Genomic DNA, 20,935 nt, shown 5'->3' on the forward strand with positions numbered 1-20,935 from the left:
GCTGGTTTGGAAGGGTTGACTCATTCCCTCACTCACTATTCCCCATATAGTGTTTATCACAGTAACTACACAGTATGGTACCACACTACAGTACATCAAATATCAGTGCATCAAAAGAAAAATGCTGAATTTTGTCTTTTACTGATTTTGACACTCAGTTCCAATCTTTTAGTGGTGCTTTTAATGTTTTTACTGGCCTTTTGCTTTGATTTGATTGATTTTGTAAACTCTAATTGAAAAAAGTTTATTATTCTTACTATTATCATCATTATCATATTAAAGAGCTCATTGATCTCAAGTGACTACCTGGTGAAATAAAGGTTAAATGAAAATAAATAAAATAAATAAATTAAAATAAATAAATTTATTATTTATTTATTAACACATTCACTGCCAGCCGTTTTTTTTTTTTACTGTAGGTAGCTTCTGCCAAGCCGTTTTTTGAGGATTCTGGCTCATTTTACAAGAGCCGAGGATAATTTTCTGCTTGGACTTTGTGAACACAAAGTTCACAAAAGTACTAATAGAATGTGTGCTTTCTCTGTCTAAAAGAGTTAGTTTGTAGAGTTAGTAGTTATGTAGATATTAGCCGTTGAGTACAGCATGGTTTCAGCGTCTGAGACAGGAAGCTGAGATAATCGCAGTTTTGTGAAATTCAATCAAACAGGCAGAACAGTCACTTTAACCATTTATTTTTGGCATCAGTGAGAGATCAGACATCTGAACAATATAGTTCTGAACACCCTCTCCTTCAAACTCCTCCCTCCGTGGGCGTGTCTGGTGGCATTTGTCACAAGCCAGTTTCTCCTGCCTGTCTGAGCAGTGAGCAGCCTCCCTCTCTGGCGGCCCCTCGTCGGCGAGTGTGGCGAGTGTGGACTGTGGATGGGGCTCAATCGTTTCTTGGATTTTCGGTTGAGAGCTTTGATGAAGCTTTGTGCGATTCTAGGCTTTATGCTGCCCACCCAGTCTATTTTTGGAACCCCCCACCGTTGTGCGCCCGTGTGCAGCAGCGTGAAAGCGTTTTCGCCTACAGTATGAGAATGAGGCTCGTTCGTTTCTGGGTTTTCGGAATGCGTGCGATTCTGGCCTTTCTGCGGGTGTTTCAAAGTGTGTTTCACCCATAATCTATTATGCAAATTTGCAATCCCCCACGCCAGCACCGCTCTCCGCTCTCGGTGTGCTGCTGCTGGCGCGGCCGCTCTCGGGCGAGTCTGGTGACTGATGACTGTAAAATCGCCAAGCCATTTCCTTGAGAATGGCTTCCTCCCGCGGCTGTTTTTGGTTGGCTTTCTCTCTGTCGGGAGAGCACTGTCGCCACTTAGTTGGTCGGTAAAATAGATTATACACATTCAATACTTCCAATATTTTTATAGGAGACGTGGGGGGCATTGATCCACGTAGCACCGTCAAAATTTTTTTTTTTTTTTTTTGACGTCTCAACTCGTCATTGGCAGTGAACGGTTGGATTGTGTTTGACGAGTCAACTCGTCATTGGCAGTGAACGTGTTAAAAAAAAGAAAATTGTTGTTTATTGATCCAATAGGGAAAGTCTTGTTGCTGTAGTTGGCCAGCAGGGGAGCAGCTGCAACTCACACTCTGGCCTTTCTGCTATGACACACTTGTAGATAAACTGAACATGCATTATTGCGTGCGTCACACACACACACACACACACGCACACGCACGCATGCACACTAACACGAACACACACTAACACGCGCACACACACACACACACACACACACACACACACACGTTTGTGTGGTTCTGCTTGGTCCAAACAGCGACATGTGGTTGGGGCAGCAGAGGAAAGCATTCCTTCATGTTGAACTAAGAGAGCAGAGCTTTCCAAGTCAAACAGGCCGTGGGCTCTGCAGTCAGAGGCTCTATACTTGGTCAGGAATGGATCGAGCGGCAAAGAGGCTTTGACCAGGACCGGACCGGACCGGACCGGACCGGACCACACCTACTGAGTACTGACCCAGACTGCTGAAGACTTGTAAATGCCAGGTGGAACTGAAGTCACCGCTGATTTAAAAACCAAAATAAAGGACCCAAGCGGTCTCAAGCAGCCTCTGAACAGCTGATGGAACTATTATGTTGTGAAACTATAAATAGGCAGAATAGGACTAGAAAAGGACACCGGTAAAGAACATGAAGTCCGATTGTGTTTAGATCTTTTTGAAAGAAATTTTTTGGGGGGGCATTTTTCCATTTATTCGACAGGTCGTTAGGCAGATAGGAAAGGTGGGGAGAGAGAGGCTGACATGCGGCAAAGGACCACGGGTCGGACTTGAACCCGGGTCGGCCGTGCGAAGGACTAAGCCTTAGTGGTGCGCGCTCTATACCAGGTGAGCCAACCAGACACAATCTTAGATGGAGTCTTTCTGTCCAATCAGAGCAGCTGCAGCCATTTCTGGTCCAGGTCAGCCAATATAATCAGCTGTTGATGATCAGCTGACTAATAAGTTTGTTGAAAACGATTGCAGTAAGAGTAAGCACATGCATGACACACACAGACACACAGACACACACAGACACACAGACACACAGACACACACAGACACACACACACACTCACGGGCTGGAGGTGGTCTTTCTCTCTGCTTCTGTGGGGGCTGCCGTGCCGTTAGTGGCGGTGGGCTGCGGGACGGGAGATCCTCGCCGCGACCCAGAGGGGCTGGAGGCGGAGCTGCCGGGGTCAGAGGTCAGGGGGGAGGAGGCCCGGCTCAACCCCGCCGTGGGGCTGGGCGAGGCCGAGGAGAGGGCGGGGGAGAGCGGGGTGGGCACGGGGAAGGAGGTGGAGGGGGACAAGGTGGAGGGGGAGGTGGTGCGGGGGGAGGTGGTTCTGGGGGCGGGGCTGATGAGGTCGGGCAGGCTCTGGGCAGACGTGCGGCGGCTCCGGCGCTCCTCCTGGTCGCCGGAGGACATCTTGCGTCGCTCCTTGCGGAGGTGAGGAGAGGTGTCGTCCGTCTCTCCGTCCTCGTGCCTCAGAGCCGCCTGCAGCGCACACACACGCACACACACATACACACACACACACACACACACACACACACAGACACACACACACACACACACACAGATAACAAGGTTTCCACATGACAGTGCAGATATTATACTGTATACTTGCTTGTCTAATCCAGAGCGGTCGGATGAGAGTTGGGCGACCTGACCCGAGCCCGTCAGGTACCGGTCATGGGCCGGCTCGGTCACGTTGATGGACCTACCTGTACTGTCTGCGTGTAATCAATCGTCTGGTACGTTATATCCTACGTTATTGACAACACCTGAATGCAGCATAAACGTTTTCTGGCAGTGTCGTAAAGCCAAAACAGGAAAAAGTAAAAAAAAATTGATTTGGATGACGGGTAGCTCTGTGAATTATGATGCGCTGCCACAGATAACATGAGGAAACGTGTCTGTTGTGTTCGGCCTAACATTACTATCCTGCTGTTCACATGCTGTAATCAGGGTAAAGCTGTAACGTTAATGGGGACAACGAGACGTGTTGGGACAGAAAAGTAAAAGTAATCTCATGTGTAAGAAATGACTGTTCTACATTGAAGTAAAAATGTAAATAATTAACTTGTTGGTTTTGGATTTTTTTTTGCTTCAAGAGTGCATTTTTGTTCGTATGACCCTCAACACAGGCTTTGAGAATCCCGTGCCACTTACTGATACGTATGCTTAAATTACCACACTCATATTGCAAAATGAATTTAGGCCCTCACTGTAATACTTCAGAAGTTGAATTTGAAGTTCAGCATTAATACATTTGTCATTTTTTGTCTTAGATTTACCTTTGTGTGTTATTGCAATATAAAACTACATAATTGAGAATCGATTCTATATTCTGGAATCGAGAATCGTTGGAATCGAGAATCGATTCTGGAATCGGATTGTGACCCCAGGAATCGGAATCGGATCGGATCGTGGTTTAGCCGGATCGGAGCATTAATATTTTTGTTTATAGCTTTTTTTAATTTATCGCAGGTCATATCGTCATCGCAATATTGAACAGTGTTATCGCACATCGCAGCTTTTCCTCATATCGTGCAGCCCTATTACAGAACAGAGTAGTAACTACAGACTAAGAGGATGAAGTCTAATTTAGCTCAATTAAAAAATCCATAAGTCTCATTTTCTCATTTTAAGTACCCGGGTTTTGAGTGATAATAGACTTCTTTTGCATAAAGTAGATTGCTTGAAATGAGTCTTTTTGATCTTATTTCAAGATGTTATGTCCTATGTGGGTGTGTTTACCTCGTACACAGTGAACTGGGAGCGCAGGTCTGGCTCGGTGGCCTTGTTGCTCATGTGTTTGTGGATGATGGTCTCCATGCCCAGCTGCTCCAGACTGTCCGTCACATCGTAGAACGAGTCCTGGTCAGGCAGCGCCGCCAGAGTCTGACACACACACGCACACGCGCGCACACGCACGCACACACACACACACACGCACACGCAGACACACACGCAGACACACACACACACATGCAGAAAGACATACACACACATGCGCACACACGCATGCATGCACACACACACACACACACACGCACGCACGCACGCAGGCACGCACACACACACACACACGCACACGCACACACATTCGCAGGCACAGGCACACGCACACACACACATACGCACGCACACACACACATGCAGAAAGACATACACACACACGCACGCACGCACACGCACACACACACACACGCACACGCACGCAGAAAGACATACAGTACACACACATGGACTAATATGAATAGATATGTACTGTATACATACTATACATACATCCTACACATTATACGATGGTCTTTTCTGATTGGCCGGCAGGTGTGCAATAAAAGCATTTAATGCACACATGAATTCATACACTCACACCTGTGGGCAGGTCTTCAGTCCACCTGAGCCGCAGGTGGACACACCTGAGCCGCAGGTGGACACACCTGAGCCGCAGGTGGACACACCTGAGCCGCAGGTGGACACACCTGAGCTGCAGGTGGACACACCTGAGCTGCAGGTGTTTGTTTACTTTGTTCACAATGTTTGTTTACCTTGTTGATGAGCGTCATGGTGAAGATGAGGAGGTCGGTGTCAGCGCCGTTCCTCTCCTCCAGGACGTCAGTCACATAACTCCAGGGCTTCACACCTACACACACACACAAACGCACACAACGCGCACACACACCGGCACACACACACACACAGGCACACAGGCACACACACACCGACACACACACATGCATGCATTGCATACGTCATTCACTTCATTGAGGGAACTCACCCCAAATAGAGAGGCAAAGTGAACGTCACTTCCTGCTTCAGCAGCACTGTACCAGAGATTTTCTTCAGCAATTTATTTTCCCATAGACATTTCATAAAATGCTTATCCAAAGAGTTTTACTTGGTCAAACCAAACGGTTCAGCTATATTTAGAATCAGGAGAGACCATAGAACATTTCACTCGGTCCCAAACTTAAAAAAACAACAACATTGTTAAAATATATATATTATATATTTTTGGTTTGAACAAGTGAAAGCATTTTAGGAAATGTCTATGGGAAAATAAATGGCGGATGAAAATCTCTGGTACAGTGCTGAAGCAGGAAGTGACGTTCCACTTTGGCTCTCTATAGAAGTGTATGTTTGTGTTTATATCTTTCTCTGTGTGTGTGTGTGTGTGTGTGTGTGTGTGTGTGTGTGTGTGTGTGTACCTCTCTTGTCGTCCACAGTGTTGACAGCGTTGATCAGCAGTGGACTGTTGGACTCTGCATATTCAACAAACACTATGAGCAGCTTCAGAGCCGTCTTTACCACCAGACGAGACTGAGAGAGAGACACAGAGAGAGAGAGAGAGAGAGAGAGAGAGAGAGAGAGAGAGAGAGAGAGAGAGAGAGAGTCATCAGTTGTCCAGTCACTAGATGGCAGTACAGCACAATTCTTAATCTACTCTCTGTCTGACTCAATCACATTATCAGGTTCAAGTCCATTTATACATTGAGCACAATGCTTTTTTCAACTGATCCCGGGTCAGTAAGACCAGATATGCTCATCTAACTTCATTCATGACAATCTGACTTGAGATCAGCAGATATGTGACCCACATTAGTCTGGCTCAGACGATCCTCAGATCCGGTTTATGGTTTGTTTTGTCCTCCTGAGAGGCGCCAGATGGGCGGGGTTTACCCCTCAGAATGTTTCGGCCAATCACAGGAAAGTGTTTGAAAGTCAGTGCAGTGCTTTGCTCTGCTTAGCCGATACAGTTTGACCTGTTCTGATAAAGCCCCACCCACCTGGCACGCTGTGCAGGTTAAGACAACACTTCCTTCTACAGTCCCCTAATTACTAAGTATTTACCCTGTAAAGATATGGTGTTATTGTGGGTAATTACCACTGGTAAATACTGTAAGCACCAGGTAAGTATGTATAAGGTAAGTAAGTATTTACTGAGTAAATACTTAGTAAGGACTGTAAAAGGAAGCATTGCCTAGGTTAAAACAAGCCCTCAGAGTGACTTCAACTATCAGGGATCAATTTATTAGTGATTAGATTTATGATCAATATTGTTAGTGATTACATTGATACAGATTCTCTAATCCCTTCCTTTTGCAACACCGTGTCAGACTGATCTCAACACCGTGTCAGATCTGATCTGAGACTGATCTTTCTGTTTCCCAATCAGTTTTTAAAAGATAGGATCATTTGGGATCAATCCAGAATCCAGAATCCAGATCAATATTACAGAATCCAGTAACCTCACATTGGCAGATGGTTTGTTTTCACATAACCATCTGGGAACGATTTGCGCGGGAAACCGTTTCAAAGGGCGGGCACTTTCAAAAAAATACCTGGCAGTTGATTGGATGAACGATATGTCTATCACGGGCTCGCTCTCGCTGGCGTCGATCATTGATGTTGCCGTTTTATTCTGTCTATGTCTTGGATGCCGACCACCCACTGTTTTTTACAAACGAGGGACCACAATGGAAACAAGTCATGGATTTTATTGTGTTTTAATTCCTCGACAAGTTTAATACCGGTTGTATGGATTTATCTGTTCATTGTGTATTTTTAACAACGGTCTTAAATAAATTCATTCATCAGACTAACACATTTCACCTGGGCTTTCATTTGTCCTGAGGGGGAGGAGAAGTGACCGCAGTTTCATTTTTGGCTGAACTACTCCTTTAAAGATACAATTTAGTCTCATTGGAGGCAAAAATAATTCAAAACCAAACTTCTCATTTCTCTGCTTTCATTCATTCACTGATCCTTCGGAAGATAAAGTTCACCAGAGCAGCTGGGGTGAGTCGTTTGTTGATTTAATCAAATGTAAACATTAAATTCTATTTTTAATCTATATTCCAGATGGAGAGGCTGTATCATCCCCACATCATCACCAGTTACATCACAGTCTCTTGGTCCTTCATGTCTCTAAATCCTGAATCCTCGTCGGATCAACTTTCTCCTCGTTTTTGGCATCAAAAGTCTCCTCATCTTTGCTTTGAGTTTTGAAAAACAGATATATTTAAGACAGATCTCAATCCAAACCCCAGTATGAACAGAACAGACAGACAGACAGGTTGAGGACTCACCAGGCTGCCTGTCAGGGTGTAGAGCCACTGCACCGTCTCACTGTGGTTTATCACTCCATTCATCCCATCCACAAACAGCATGATCTGACTCAGCGCTGAGGAGACAAACAGACAGACAGTCAGACAGTCAGGCAGGCAGGCAGACAGACAGACAGACAGACAGACAGACAGACAGACAGACAGTCAGACAGGCAGACAGACAGACAGACAGACAGACAGACAGACAGGCAGACAGGCAGACAGACAGGCAGACAGACAGACAGGCAGGCAGACAGACAGACAGTCAGTCAGGCAGGCAGGCAGACAGACAGACAGACAGGCAGACAGACAGTCAGACAGGCAGGCAGACAGACAGACAGACAGACAGGCAGGCAGACAGTCAGACAGGCAGACAGACAGACAGCCAGACAGACAGGCAGGCAGACAGACAGGCAGGCAGACAGACAGACAGACAGGCAGACAGACAGACAGTCAGGCAGGCAGGCAGGCAGACAGACAGACAGACAGACAGACAGACAGACAGGCAGGCAGACAGTCAGACAGGCAGACAGACAGACAGCCAGACAGACAGACAGGCAGGCAGACAGACAGACAGGCAGGCAGACAGTCAGGCAGACAGACAGACAGCCAGACAGACAGACAGACAGGCAGGCAGACAGGCAGACAGACAGGCAGACAGACAGACAGACAGACAGACAGAACATCAGCATAAGAAAGAGTTAACGTGATTTTTCCACAGAACCGTCCAGTAGAGCCTATAATCTGCCTTCGTCACCCGGGCCACGGGTGCCAGAGGGAGCGCTGATTCAGGCTGCGTGTGGTTGGGTCTGGATTAGTCTTTTCCCAGACTCAAATATGATATTGAAGCGCTCCACATACATCATAGTGTCTATGCCACTTTCCCAGCTCCCGCTGCTGTTTTGAGGGCGGGTCTAGGGGGTCTTAATTGAATGACTGACAGGTTGTAGCACCAATGAGAGAGTGGTTTGAAAAATGACTGACGGGTCATAGCACCAATGAGAGAGTGGTGATGGGCGGAGTCCGATTGGGTGGGACAGACAAGCAGGCACAGGCAGACAGACAGGCAGACAAACAGACAGACAGGCAGGCAGGCAGACAGACAGACAGACAGGCAGGCAGGCAGACAGACAGACAGACAGACAGACAGACAGACAGACAGGCAGGCAGGCAGGCAGACAGACAGACAGACAGGCAGGCAGGCAGGCAGGCAGACAGACAGAGAGACAGACAGACAGACAAAGAGAGACAGACAGACAGACAGACAGACAGACAGACAGACAGACAGACAGACAGACACAGACAGACAGACAGACAGACAGACAGACAGACAGACACAGACAGACAGACAGACAGACAGACAGACAGACAGACAGACACAGACAGACAGACAGACAGACAGACAGACAGACAGACAGACAGACTCTCCCACTGGAATTTTTCTTTTTCTTTTATTAGACAGGAAGGCTCGGGGGAGAGAGGCATGACATGTGACAACGGTCCCAGGCTGGATTCAAACCCACGGTGTCACAGTTACATGGTATGAACTGTAGCTAAACGAGCCACCAGAACAACCTGATTATACTTTTGTTTTGAAAATGTGTTGCATCAAAACACACCAGGCAGCCACACAAACTAGTGTACAGCAGCAACTGTTAGCATAGGTCATATTGATCAGAGGAGGAAACATGATCTTCACATGTTGACTGTTGGGTTGGAGCTATGCTGCTGTGGCATGTTGATGCTTGTAGGTGCAGGGAAGATGTTTCTTCTTGTTTTCTTCAGCACGTCTTGTGTCTATTGTACCCAGTGTTGGGGGGGTAACTCATTACAAAAGTAACATAGTACATGTAATATATTACTTTGAGCAGTAACTCAGTAATATTACTTATAGGATTTCAGTAATATTATACCAGTTACTTTGTCAAGTAACTCAAGTTACAAATTGTTTTTTCTGTTTTTTTTATCAAAGCACATATTTAAAAAAAGATACAATCAATTCCTAATCAAACTGTGTGTTTTTATGCAAATAACCACTATAGATGACAATAACAAAGGAAAAGAATAACATTTAGAATTTTGGACTGTTTACACTGACTTCAAGGCGGTTGAAATTATTTTTCAGGATGGTTCCGGGGCGGCGATGTCATTCTGTTGCTGCTGTTGTTTTGGTCAAAGTAATGCAAAAGTAGTGTAATAAGTAACGAGTTACTCTACACATACAGTAAGTATTGTAAAGTAACTTAATACTTTCAAATGAAAGTAACTAGTAATATGTAGTATATTACAACACTGATTGTGCCATGTCATTCTGATGAGTCGTTTGCTCAATACTGTGTTTCTCCTTTGTTTTCTGCTTGATGTTGTTTTTCTAACGTTGCATCATGTACTCATAATGATTATCGGAGCCAAAGGCACATTTCTGTGAGAACGGCAAATAAAGTCTTATCTTATGGGAACACTTTTCCTCTGTGGTTGCGTTTGCTTCCAGCCAGCTGCTAGTTTAGTTTCATAGCGGTGGTTGTGACGGGGAGCATTGTGTCTGTGTGTCACACGCACCAGAACACACAGTAGCTTGTGTGGCGAGGAGGAGGAGGAGGAGGAGAGATCAGCTTTCACTGCATTGTGTTGTGTTCACCGTCCAGTGTGGTTAGGTTACAAACGCCCTCTGTAGGCCCTGTAGGCCGCCGCACAATGCTGCTGTGAGGAAGTCTAGCTTGTTTCGGCCTGCTGCAGCGTCAGCCGGGTGGGCTGCACTTCCCCGTAACAATTCAAGGGCGAAAAATACTGAGCAGACTTTCAAAATCACTTCCTGCGGTCGGCTCAAGTTTCTGGCTGGTATTGTCCCATGTGGAAAGCCCCGCCCATCTCAGCACCTCAGGAGGATAAACCAAACATCCAGCAGGATTTGTAAATAGTATCTGAAGGGTGTATATATTGTATAGGTTACTATAGTCTTTACATCATACTCTTTTTTGCTGTCTGTAACTTGGGTTTGTGTATCACTATGGGTATTGATTACTTGTGACTCGGTTGGTTGTAATTAGTTACAATAGTGAATGGTTGGGCATCTATACCATTTTTTTTCCTCACTGTGAAGTTTGCCTGATGAAGAACTTGAAGGTCGAAACTCTGTACTGTAGTGAATAAAGTATTTAGAGCAGCGTTTTAATCCAGTACTTTGACCTGAAGCTCATATTGTTTATTTTGCTCAGCAGAAGCAGATGGAATCAGATGCAAAGTGAACTGATCTATGGACAAAGATCTAATATCTACACCAAAACTCCACACCGATGCTCTTGGATCTGCTGGAGAGATGAGAGCTGGAGTCGAAACATTTAAGAAAACAGCAACTGGAGTGATGTTTATTCATAATAACGTTAGCTTCCCCTGTCAGTTGAAAAGAAGCGGCTGGCTAACTGCCCATGTCTCGGAGGAAGCATGGAGCCAGTTTCAGCTCTCCCCAGATCGGCAGAGGGTGGAGTAGCAACCAGGATAAATAAATTATATTAGCACTAAAGGGGGATAAAAATGGGATAAAAAATCGGGGAAAGAATATTAAAAAATAAAAATAAAAATAATAACGTTAGCTAATGTAGGCTAATGTAGCACTCAGCTAGGCTACTTCATGTTATTAACTTGTTCATCTTATATCGCCTAATCAACTAGGTTGGTTCTTATTCTTAGAATTAACAATCTTAACTTGAATATTAGTAATATGCTAACGTTATGCTAATATCTTAGTGTAGGTGACACTCAAACTGTTTTAGCTGTCTGCTAGCTAACGCTGTTGTTAAAGTGACTTTAGCTGGTTAAAACTGCTACCGTAAATTCCGGACTATAAGGCGCACCGGTGTATAAGCCGCACCTTCAAAGTTGACTATTTTTTTCTTATATAAGCCGCACCGGACTATAAGCCGCGGGTGTTTTAATGGTATTTTTTTTTTTTTTTTTTTTTTTTTATTGTGTTTTAATGTTTAATTACCATATGTAATGCTCCCATTTATTAACATTTCAACAAAACAACATAACACAACACCACCTGTGTTGTTATTTACAGTGCACACATTGTCATACAGTGTCATACAGTGTCATACAGTGTGGTGAAAAGAGGGCAAGAGAGGAAATTAAAACAGAAGTGGCTTTATAGTTAGAAAGAGTGCTAAAAAAGAGAGATTTTTTTTTTTTTTTTTTTTTTTTTTTGAAAAAATCCATAGATAAGCCGCACCGTTATATAAGCCGCAGGGGCCAAAAAAGGCCAAAAAACGGGAAAAAAGCCGCGGCTTATAGTCCGGAATTTACGGTAGTTTGAACTTGTTAGCTACATGGCACAAAATTAGAGTTGGCAACGTCAGTTGTTTTCGAATTTTACAACTAACTGCTAACATTAGCAAATGTTATGGACAATATTATCGTTGATGTTCCTTCTATACAGTTTCTGTAGTATTTAATTTGGATGGTCTCCAGCTGCTCATCTTTCCACAGATGCAAAGATAGCTCTGGTTTTAATTTCTTCCAATCCTGAATATGAGTTAAATTAAATATGGCCGCATGTGAATGCTGCAGATCTGTACTGGATCACCCAGACCAAAGACCAAAGACTGAAGAACCAGCCGTCTCACCTCTCAGGATGTAGTTCTGGTAGTTGTGGTCTGCCTCTGCTCCCACTTTGATGAAACACGTCAAGCCCTCCGACACCACGAACTCTGGAACCAGGTCTTTATCATCCTGGAGAACCAAACAGTCCGTCAAACCAGAAAGTCAAACAGAACATTAACATCTAACATGGTAGGACAGGACATACATCTAGCATGGTAGAACAGGACATACTGTTACATCTAACATGGTAGAACAGTACATGAAGACACTCATGGAGCAGGGACACCAGGTTCTTTGGTTAGGCTAGTGGTTCTATATGGAACCCTAATGACTCTGGATGAGCTTAAAGAATTGGCTTATAGGACAATAAAACAATTCACTCATGAAACTATTCCTTATGTAGGAACGTGTTTCTCTCCGTGCTAATAGCCAATAGTAACTCAGTTGATGAAAGCTGTTGATCGGCACTGGAGTGGTTGCTTGAATGTGACTTGACTGTTAACAAGATGAGTCTCAACAGACATCTGACATGTTATCATCATGTTATCGAACACCTTTCATTAATGATGAAAGGGATTGAAGAAAAAGGGTTAATAGATGTACATGAATGTTAATTACATGAATGATGATGAAGGAGGGACATGAATGATGAAGAAAAATGATCTTATGCACTCTGTGCACTGCCTGGTGGCACCTGGGTCCATTCAGACTCAAGCTTGGCCTCATAGCACACTTACTCATGATGTTGTCTTCTGACTAGATCATTGCTTGTGTTGTATAAAGCTCAGATGTAGGTTGCTTTGGATAAAAGCGTCTGCTAAGTGAAACTGTAAGGTTGTAACATTATCAAGTCAACAGTGGACTACCATAATAAAGTGGCACCCTTATTTTCTGTAGGTTGAAAAAGTCCATGATGTTCTGGCGTTAATCCATCTGGACAGAGATGGTGGAGACTGATGTTTCCATGGAAGGAGAAAACGACAGCGAGCCAAAAGAGTAACAGTACCAGCTACGACATTATGGGCCTGGCTTGGCTGGGAGCGAGTCCCACGGGCCGGAGGGGCTCAGGGGAGCACAGATAGGACTGAGTCACTGACTTGGTACCGTGGGCCAGAGGGGCTCAGGGGAGCACAGATAGGACTGAGTCACTGACTTGGTACCACGGGCCAGAGGGGCTCAGGGGAGCACAGATAGGACTGAGTCACTGACCTGGTACTGGTCTGAGAAAGGTTTGACCGTTCTGTGTGACAGCATGGACAAGAGGCATGAAAGCTCGAGTCTGAATCAGCCGTGTGCAGAAGCAGGCCTCCATTCTGTGAGTGTGGGACTAGTGTGGCAGAACCTACAGTAGCTTAACAGAACTTTTTCATAAATATGGCTGCTTTACTTCCTCATCGTCTGTTCAGGTTAGATTGGTTCTCACCATAGCCAGTATGACTACGTTTACATGCAACAAAATATTTCGGTTTTTACCCTTATTCCAAAAAAGACAATATTCCTAATAAGCTGTTTACATGGCTAATGAAAACGAAAATTCCACTAATATTCACGTTTATATGCAGCCATACATAGTAGTCCCATTACTGTCACGTAAAACGTCCCCATGACGTACTGTACGTCCTACGACTATGACAAACCGGATAATGGCCAGACACTGGACAATGATAAATAGGATTCCACCGGTGGCGGACTCATTCAGCCGTGCAAAACACAGCTTTCCTCTTTCATACGTTCAACCAACTTGTTGAAAAGGTTGGTATACTGTACGCCTCTTGACTTGGCTCCCAAAAGGCCTCTTTGATTTTTCTGGTCTTTTTTACAGCATACGGTAATATAAAATAATTCGAACAGATTAGAAATGATTTTGATTTACCCAACAGGGATATTTATACATTTTTACAAATAAGTCACTTTACACAGTCTCTCTTGAGGGAAGATAAATTACGTTTAGAATTGTCAGGTCTTATTTCAGCTGATAGCTCTAAAGGCACGATTTCATATATATATGCTCTTCTGTCGATGGCCAGCTCATCTTCATTTCACTATTCACTATTAAATATGCATTATAAAGTATGAGCAGGAAGCATGTTCTTTTTTGTTTTTCTCCTTTTTGTTTTCTTTTCTTATAAAGATTCACACTTGTTTTCTTTCTTTGTCATGTGCTGTATGTGAATACAGCACATGAAATCTGCAAAAATCTGAAAAATCTGCAAAAATCAATCAAATCAATTTGATGCTTTGAAGCCAGTCTGGGAACATGATCTTGGGGCCACGTTCAGTACAGAGAGCTGGTCAGCAATCTGCAATAAGATCTTTCCTAAATGTACTTCTCTTAATGTATCTGAACAAAATTATAATTTTTTTATAGAATCTATCTCACCCCTGTTCGCCTCCAAAATTTTTTTTGAAACACTTCCAACTCATCCAGGAACTCTTACTCATTTATTCTGGTTTTGTGACAAGATCCAAAATTACTGGAGAGATGATGTCCACTCTACTATTTAAGACATTATAGGAAAACAATTTGTTATGAGCTCAGTCTTGTATCTTTTGAATTATGACCCAGTTACAATGTTTGACAAAAATACAGAGTCTCTGTTAAATGTTTTACTTTATTTAGCAAAAAAATGCATATTATTATTATGGTCTACTCCTCAAGTACCCTCTGTAAACATGTGGCTGTCACAGGCCTCAACATTCTTACCTCTAGAAAAACTGACTTGTTATGACCTACATCAGAAATCTGACACTTTTCAGAGAATATGGTCACCCCTGTGTTCATATCTAGAGAGCCTCTGACTGATACACTGATACAGGTTTTTGGATATATTTGCGTATATCCAAAAACCTGTTGGTAATGGTATCCAAGTCTTTCATAATGTTCACAGTAGCTGTGTCTCTCCTTCCCACCAGAGATGTGGGTTTTTCTCATGGCCACGCCTCTCTGGCGAGTTGTTTGTTTACAGCATGTATACTGTTAGCTGACTGTTAACAAGAGGCCGTGTGTCACAAACTGCTGTAAAAACCCTCTTTGAGACGCATCTTCCCAACACGCTGTAAACAAGTCCAAAGAATGCTCATAAAAACACTATAATATCAGCATATCCCACGTCTTAATCGGAAAATGTGACATTCAGAGTAAAGGGCTAATTCGGAACATCCAAAGGGAATATGCTGTTTACATGAGCCGGAATGTGGTTTAATCTACTGAACAACATGTCAGCTGGTTTAGGAAGGACAGAGGAGGAAACAGGATGTGACAGGTGTGTGGAGGAAGTTCCTGTCTCACCTGGAACAGCTGCTTCAGGGAGAACAGGGAGCGCCGGAGCTCAGGGCCGTGAGAGTTATACAGCTTCTCTGCAACACAGACACAAACCACTGTTATACACACCCACTACTGCTGCTAATGATGATACACAATTATGACTTGCAGTGGTAGATATTTTCTTTTTCTTATGCTGTCGTTAGTTTGCAAACAAATGCAAAAAAAATTTAAAATAAGTGCAAGTGAGGTGAGAAAACCACTTGGTTTAGACTGTAAACTTTACAGAGAGAGACCTCACGTAAACAACAAGATTAGACGTTTCACTAAGACAGAAACAGAAGCTTGTTATTACGCAGGATATTACAGCTAGCAATGAATCTGAGCAGAGGGGGAAGAGATGAGGCCCTATCGTCGTCAATTTGCTTTTTGCGCTTGCTCCCCGGTTTGCGCGTCGTAACGCCGTGTCTATGCTATCTTCTATGCTATCTTCTATGCTATCTTCTATGCTATCTTCTATGCTCTCTATGCTATCTTCGGATGAGCACAGACTGCCATTTTGCGCTCCGGCACTTTTGTGCTGGTTTTTCCGCCTCAGCGCAGCGTGCCATATGCTAAACCAGGCGTGGCTGCGCTAAATCCTCATGTTTGCTATCGTCCCTATGCGTGCAGTTCTTTGCGCTAAGACGTCTGAAAAGCACGCGCAGTGCAGTGCAGTGCAGTGGAAATCCTTGGATACGTCATTACGCACGGATGTCCCATTAAAATACAAACGCCAGGACATCAAATTCTGTCAGGTTTTCTGTGGAAAAATAAACAGGAACAAATAGGCTACAAAGAGGCGTTAATGGGAAATGAATTGAGAAAACGTGGACATTGTAGCCTACTTGCCACACTGGTCCACACCACACCAGAGCGGAGCACACCACCCTGCACCGAGCAGCAGGAGGAGGAGTGTTATCTGAAGACCTGGCAGCACAGCAGAGGAGGATCAGAGCTGGCAGAGTCAGAGCCTGTTCATCATCACTGACCTGATTTCACCCCTCAGTCTCTCTCTCTCTCTCTCTCATATCACCCTCAGTATCTCTCTCTCTCTCTCTCATATCACCCTCAGTCTCTCTCTCTCTCTCTCATATCACCCTCAGTCTCTTTCTCTCTCTCATATCACCCTCAGTCTCTCTCTCTCTCTCTCATATCACCCTCAGTATCTCTCTCTCTCTCTCATATCACCCTCAGTATCTCTCTCTCTCTCTCTCATATCACCCTCAGTCTCTCTCTCTCTCTCATATCACCCTCAGTATCTCTCTCTTTCTCTCTCTCTCATATCACCCTCCATCTCTCTCTCTCTCATATCACCCTCAGTCTCTCTCTCTCTCTCATATCACCCTCAGTATCTCTCTCTTTCTCTCTCTCTCATATCACCCTCCATCTCTCTCTCTCTCATATCACCCTCAGTCTCTCTCTCTCTCATATCACCCTCAGTCTCTCTCTCTCTCTCTCTCTCTCTCATATCACCCTCAGTATCTCTCTCTCTCTCTCTCTCTCATATCACCCTCAGTCTCTCTCTCTCTCATATCACCCTCAGTCTCTCTCTCTCTCATATCACCCTCAGTCTCTCTCTCTCTCTCTCTCATATCACCCTCAGTCTCTCTCTCTCTCTCTCTCTCTCTCTCTCTCATATCACCCTCAGTCTCTCTTTCTCTCTCTCTCATATCACCCTCAGTCTCTCTCTCTCTCATATCACCCTCAGTCTCTCTCTCTCTCTCTCTCTCTCTCATATCACCCTCAGTCTCTCTCTCTCTCTCATATCACCCTCAGTCTCTCTTTCTCTCTCTCTCTCTCTCATATCACCCTCAGTCTCTCTCTCTGTTTTGTAACAAAAACTCTCCCACTAGAGTTTCAACACCCCCCCCCCCACACACACACACACACACAGTCTGTACCAGACACTTGTTGATATTGCATTTCTTGCTCACAGATACTACTAACCTACTACTGATAATGATGATAACAATGGTAAAGTATACAGTACCACTTTTCTAAAAGAAACAAAAAACAAAAAAACAGAAACGTACTTCAGAAAATCCACTACGTTACATTAGAATATTGCAGAGTATGTTTCTTTGTTTTGTCTACAGATTAATGAAATATGACCGGCATTAGCTGACACTTTTTTAAGGCCGCTCTTCAGGGCATTGGGCAACCAAGACCATCACTGTACATGTATTTATTTATGTATTTATGTATGTATTTATTTATGTATTTATTTATGTATTTATTTACGTATTTATGTATTTATTTATTTATTTGTGTATTGTGTATTATGCATTTTTGTGCTGTTATGACTTTAGACTTACATGCCAGTGGAAGAACAACCCGCTCATCACTCTCATAGAGACAGTCCGCATGTCTGGGAACGCCCACAAAATGTTAAACGGCTGGCGCGCAAGTGGGGTAAAAATGCCGATATATCTCATGGGCTGACTCACTAAAAGATGGTGCTGCGGCTCTAAACTACAGGTTTGGGGGTTCTAGAGCAGAACACAAGACGTCTGCTCAGATGTGCGTTTACTGCGGTGGTTAAATCCCCGATCGTGTCTGCCTGGGCTGGGCTATCAGCTAAATTATAACTTTGCTGAATGGATAGAACGGGGGTTTTTACCCCACCCTGACCACGCCTCCAGCCAGGCTAAGCCAGCTAACCCAGCGTCTATTGTGGGCGTTCCTAGAGCCTGTATGGGCGTTCCCAGACATGCGGACTGTCTCTATTACTGCCACTTGGTGACTTTAAGATGATTCTGCCCTACCTTAATTGTGTATTGTTGTGTATTGTTGTGTATTGGTGTGTATGGTGTGCGCTGTCTTATGTCAGCGCCAAATAGGAATTTCCATATTTGTAAATTTGATAGACAACAAAGTAGTCTTGAGTCTGGTAACGACTCTCCCATTACTAATTTGTGTAAAATTGGCTTTGACATTTGGAAGTCAACAGCTGTGTTCCTTCCGTGTGTTGCTGAACTTTGCTCCAGCAGGACTTCTTCTGCACAGTTTCCTTCTCTGCCCTCTGTGAGTTATGACAGTGTAGATGTAGATGATCCTGGGAAGCAAGAACATCAAAACAGGATCTGTGTGAGAAGAAAGAGCCACTAATGCTTCAGACTGCTTTGATCGCTCGTTTAGCGGGCGGGGATTTCCACAATGGAATGAAACTATTTCCTGTTTGTTGGCATCAGAGGTCACGACCCCTGGCCCCGCTGAGGAAACTGTGTCAGATTGAATATTCAGAAAGTTGACAGAGCGAGGGGAGCAGGGAGGAACCGAGGAACCAGCAGAAGAAGAAATGAAAGTGATGTGTCAAATAACAGACTAAAGGGGAAGCCCACATACACACACACACAGAATACTACTGTACTGTACATATTTCTAATTAATACACTGTTCTCTTTTCACAACACACGTGTACACACCGCAACACTTTCTGTACGTATGTATGGTTTCTGTAGACTGGTGAGGGACTTTTCCAACCTAAAACAGCAACTGGTGATGTTCTTTGGCATTCTGGCTCCAGGTAGTAGTTACTTTGTTGTGTTTTTTCTAGTGGAGTTTGCTGTGAGAAAATGTTTCAGGATGTCAAACATCTTTGGTAAAATCAGAATTAAAAAGTGAGGCCTTCTTTCTAGAGCCGCCATTTTGCACCAAGAGACGTTCAACAACCACACAGAGAGAAATCCATTGTAGAAGAGGAGAGAGAGCAGTTTCTGCAGCCACAGGAGCAGGAGAGAGACCAGCATGCACTGCAGGTAGAAGAGGAGAGAGAGCAGTTTCTGCAGCCACAGGAGCAGGAGAGAGACCAGCATGCACTGCAGGTAGAAGAGGAGAGAGAGCAGTTTCTCCACCCACAGGAGCAGGAGCGAGACCAGCATGCACTGCAGGTAGAAGAGGAGAGAGAGCAGTTTCTCCACCCACAGGAGCAGGAGCGAGACCAGCATGCACTGCAGGTAGAAGAGGAGAGAGAGCAGTTTCTGCAGCCACAGGAGCAGGAGCGAGACCAGCATGCACTGCAGGTAGAAGAGGAGAGAGAGAGAGCAGTTTCTGCACTCACAGGAGCAGGAGAGAGACCAGCATGCACTGCAGGTAGAAGAGGAGAGAGACCAGTGGGCTTTTCTCACTGAGCTAATGGTATCGCTACTTTTCTTTTTGGTCAAGTTTTTTAGTATTTTTCTCACAATTGTACTTGGCCGATTCTCCCTGCTGTCCTGGTCGTTGCTCCACACCATCTGGCTGAACTAGGAGAGTTGTAGACTATAGCACATGCTTCCTCCGATACATGTGCAGTCGCCAGCCATTTTCTTTTCACCTAACAGCGAGGGAAGTAGCACGTGGGAGGATCACGCTATTCCCCCCAGTTCCCCTCCCCCTGAATAGGCGCCCTGACCGACCAGAGGAGGCACTAGTGCAGTGACCAGGACTCATACCCCACCGGCTTCCCACCCGCAGACACGGCCAATTGTGTCTGTAGGAATGTCTGACCAAGCAGGAAGTACCGCAGTCTCAGGAAGAACCCGGGTCTCCGCGGTGGTAGGTGAGTGCGTTTACCTCTACATTACCCAGACACCCCTACTGTATGCTATCTCTCTCTTCTCCTACATGTGTGACACCCACAGGTTACAAGTTATCTCCTGTTCTCTGGGGGTGGTTGAAAGGCATTGTGGGAAATGTAGTAAAAACACTAACTGCAGCAGAAGCAGACAAGGCAATCTGAGGGTAAGCGGGTTCACCGAAGCAATAAATTACAACACTTCATCACTAAATAAATAAGCGCTGGAATGCATTTGACATATGAGATGAGAAAATATGAAAAAGCATTTACAGCTGATGCTCAAATGTGCTGTTTAGATGTTGCTCTCTTTCTCTCTCTCACATACACACAAACAGCAGTCACCACATCCCATCATAGTAACAGGAAGTCGGTTGTCGTGGCAACGGGAACAACAAAAGCCAGCCTCTTCCAGGCTAAATGGGCCTGATCTCCTCTGCCGTGCTGACAGACTGACATCGCCACGGAAACACCGCCCTACCACACTCTTGGCCTGTGGACTTATTATGGGATGTCAAGACGCTAGCTGCTGGTAGCCATGGAGCTGAATAGTGCCAGGCCCAGAGGCTCCTCAGCAGCAACGTCCAGTTAGCCATCAAACAGGACACTTCTGACCTACTATAGTACGATACTAGCCAAGTCCACCACCTTAGTAGCCAAGTCCACCACCTTGCACTAGCGCCTCCTCTGGTCAGTTGGGGCGCCTGGTCGGGGCGCAAGGGAACTGGTGGGAAGAATAGCGCGATCCTCCCACAACGTGCTCGGCTGGCAACTGCGCACATGTTGGAGGAAGTATGGTGCTAGTCTCGGCTCTCCCCAGATCGGCAGAGGGTGGAGCAGTGACCGGTGGTGGGA

The 20,935-nt window shown here is 44.8% G+C and overlaps 1 protein-coding gene across 5 annotated transcripts in view; it reads right to left on the reverse strand.

Moving 5' to 3' along the window:
* fhod1 (formin homology 2 domain containing 1) overlaps positions 1–20,935 on the reverse strand; it is a gene marked incomplete at its 5' end in the record, with an annotated part of 97,995 nt that overhangs the window by 31,928 nt on the left and 45,132 nt on the right. For all 5 annotated transcript variants that reach the window (XM_083652998.1, XM_083652997.1, XM_083652996.1 and 2 more), the window contains 7 exons: positions 2,582–3,000; positions 4,267–4,410; positions 5,064–5,158; positions 5,724–5,835; positions 7,605–7,699; positions 12,245–12,350; positions 15,511–15,578. In XM_083652998.1, the coding sequence (XP_083509124.1) occupies positions 2,582–3,000; positions 4,267–4,410; positions 5,064–5,158; positions 5,724–5,835; positions 7,605–7,699; positions 12,245–12,350; positions 15,511–15,578 (1,039 nt within the window). The remainder of the gene's footprint in view (positions 1–2,581; positions 3,001–4,266; positions 4,411–5,063; positions 5,159–5,723; positions 5,836–7,604; positions 7,700–12,244; positions 12,351–15,510; positions 15,579–20,935) is intronic.

The sequence above is a fragment of the Poromitra crassiceps genome (genome assembly GCF_964638095.1).
Source record: "Poromitra crassiceps genome assembly, chromosome: 16".
Lineage (NCBI taxonomy): Eukaryota > Metazoa > Chordata > Actinopteri > Beryciformes > Melamphaidae > Poromitra > Poromitra crassiceps.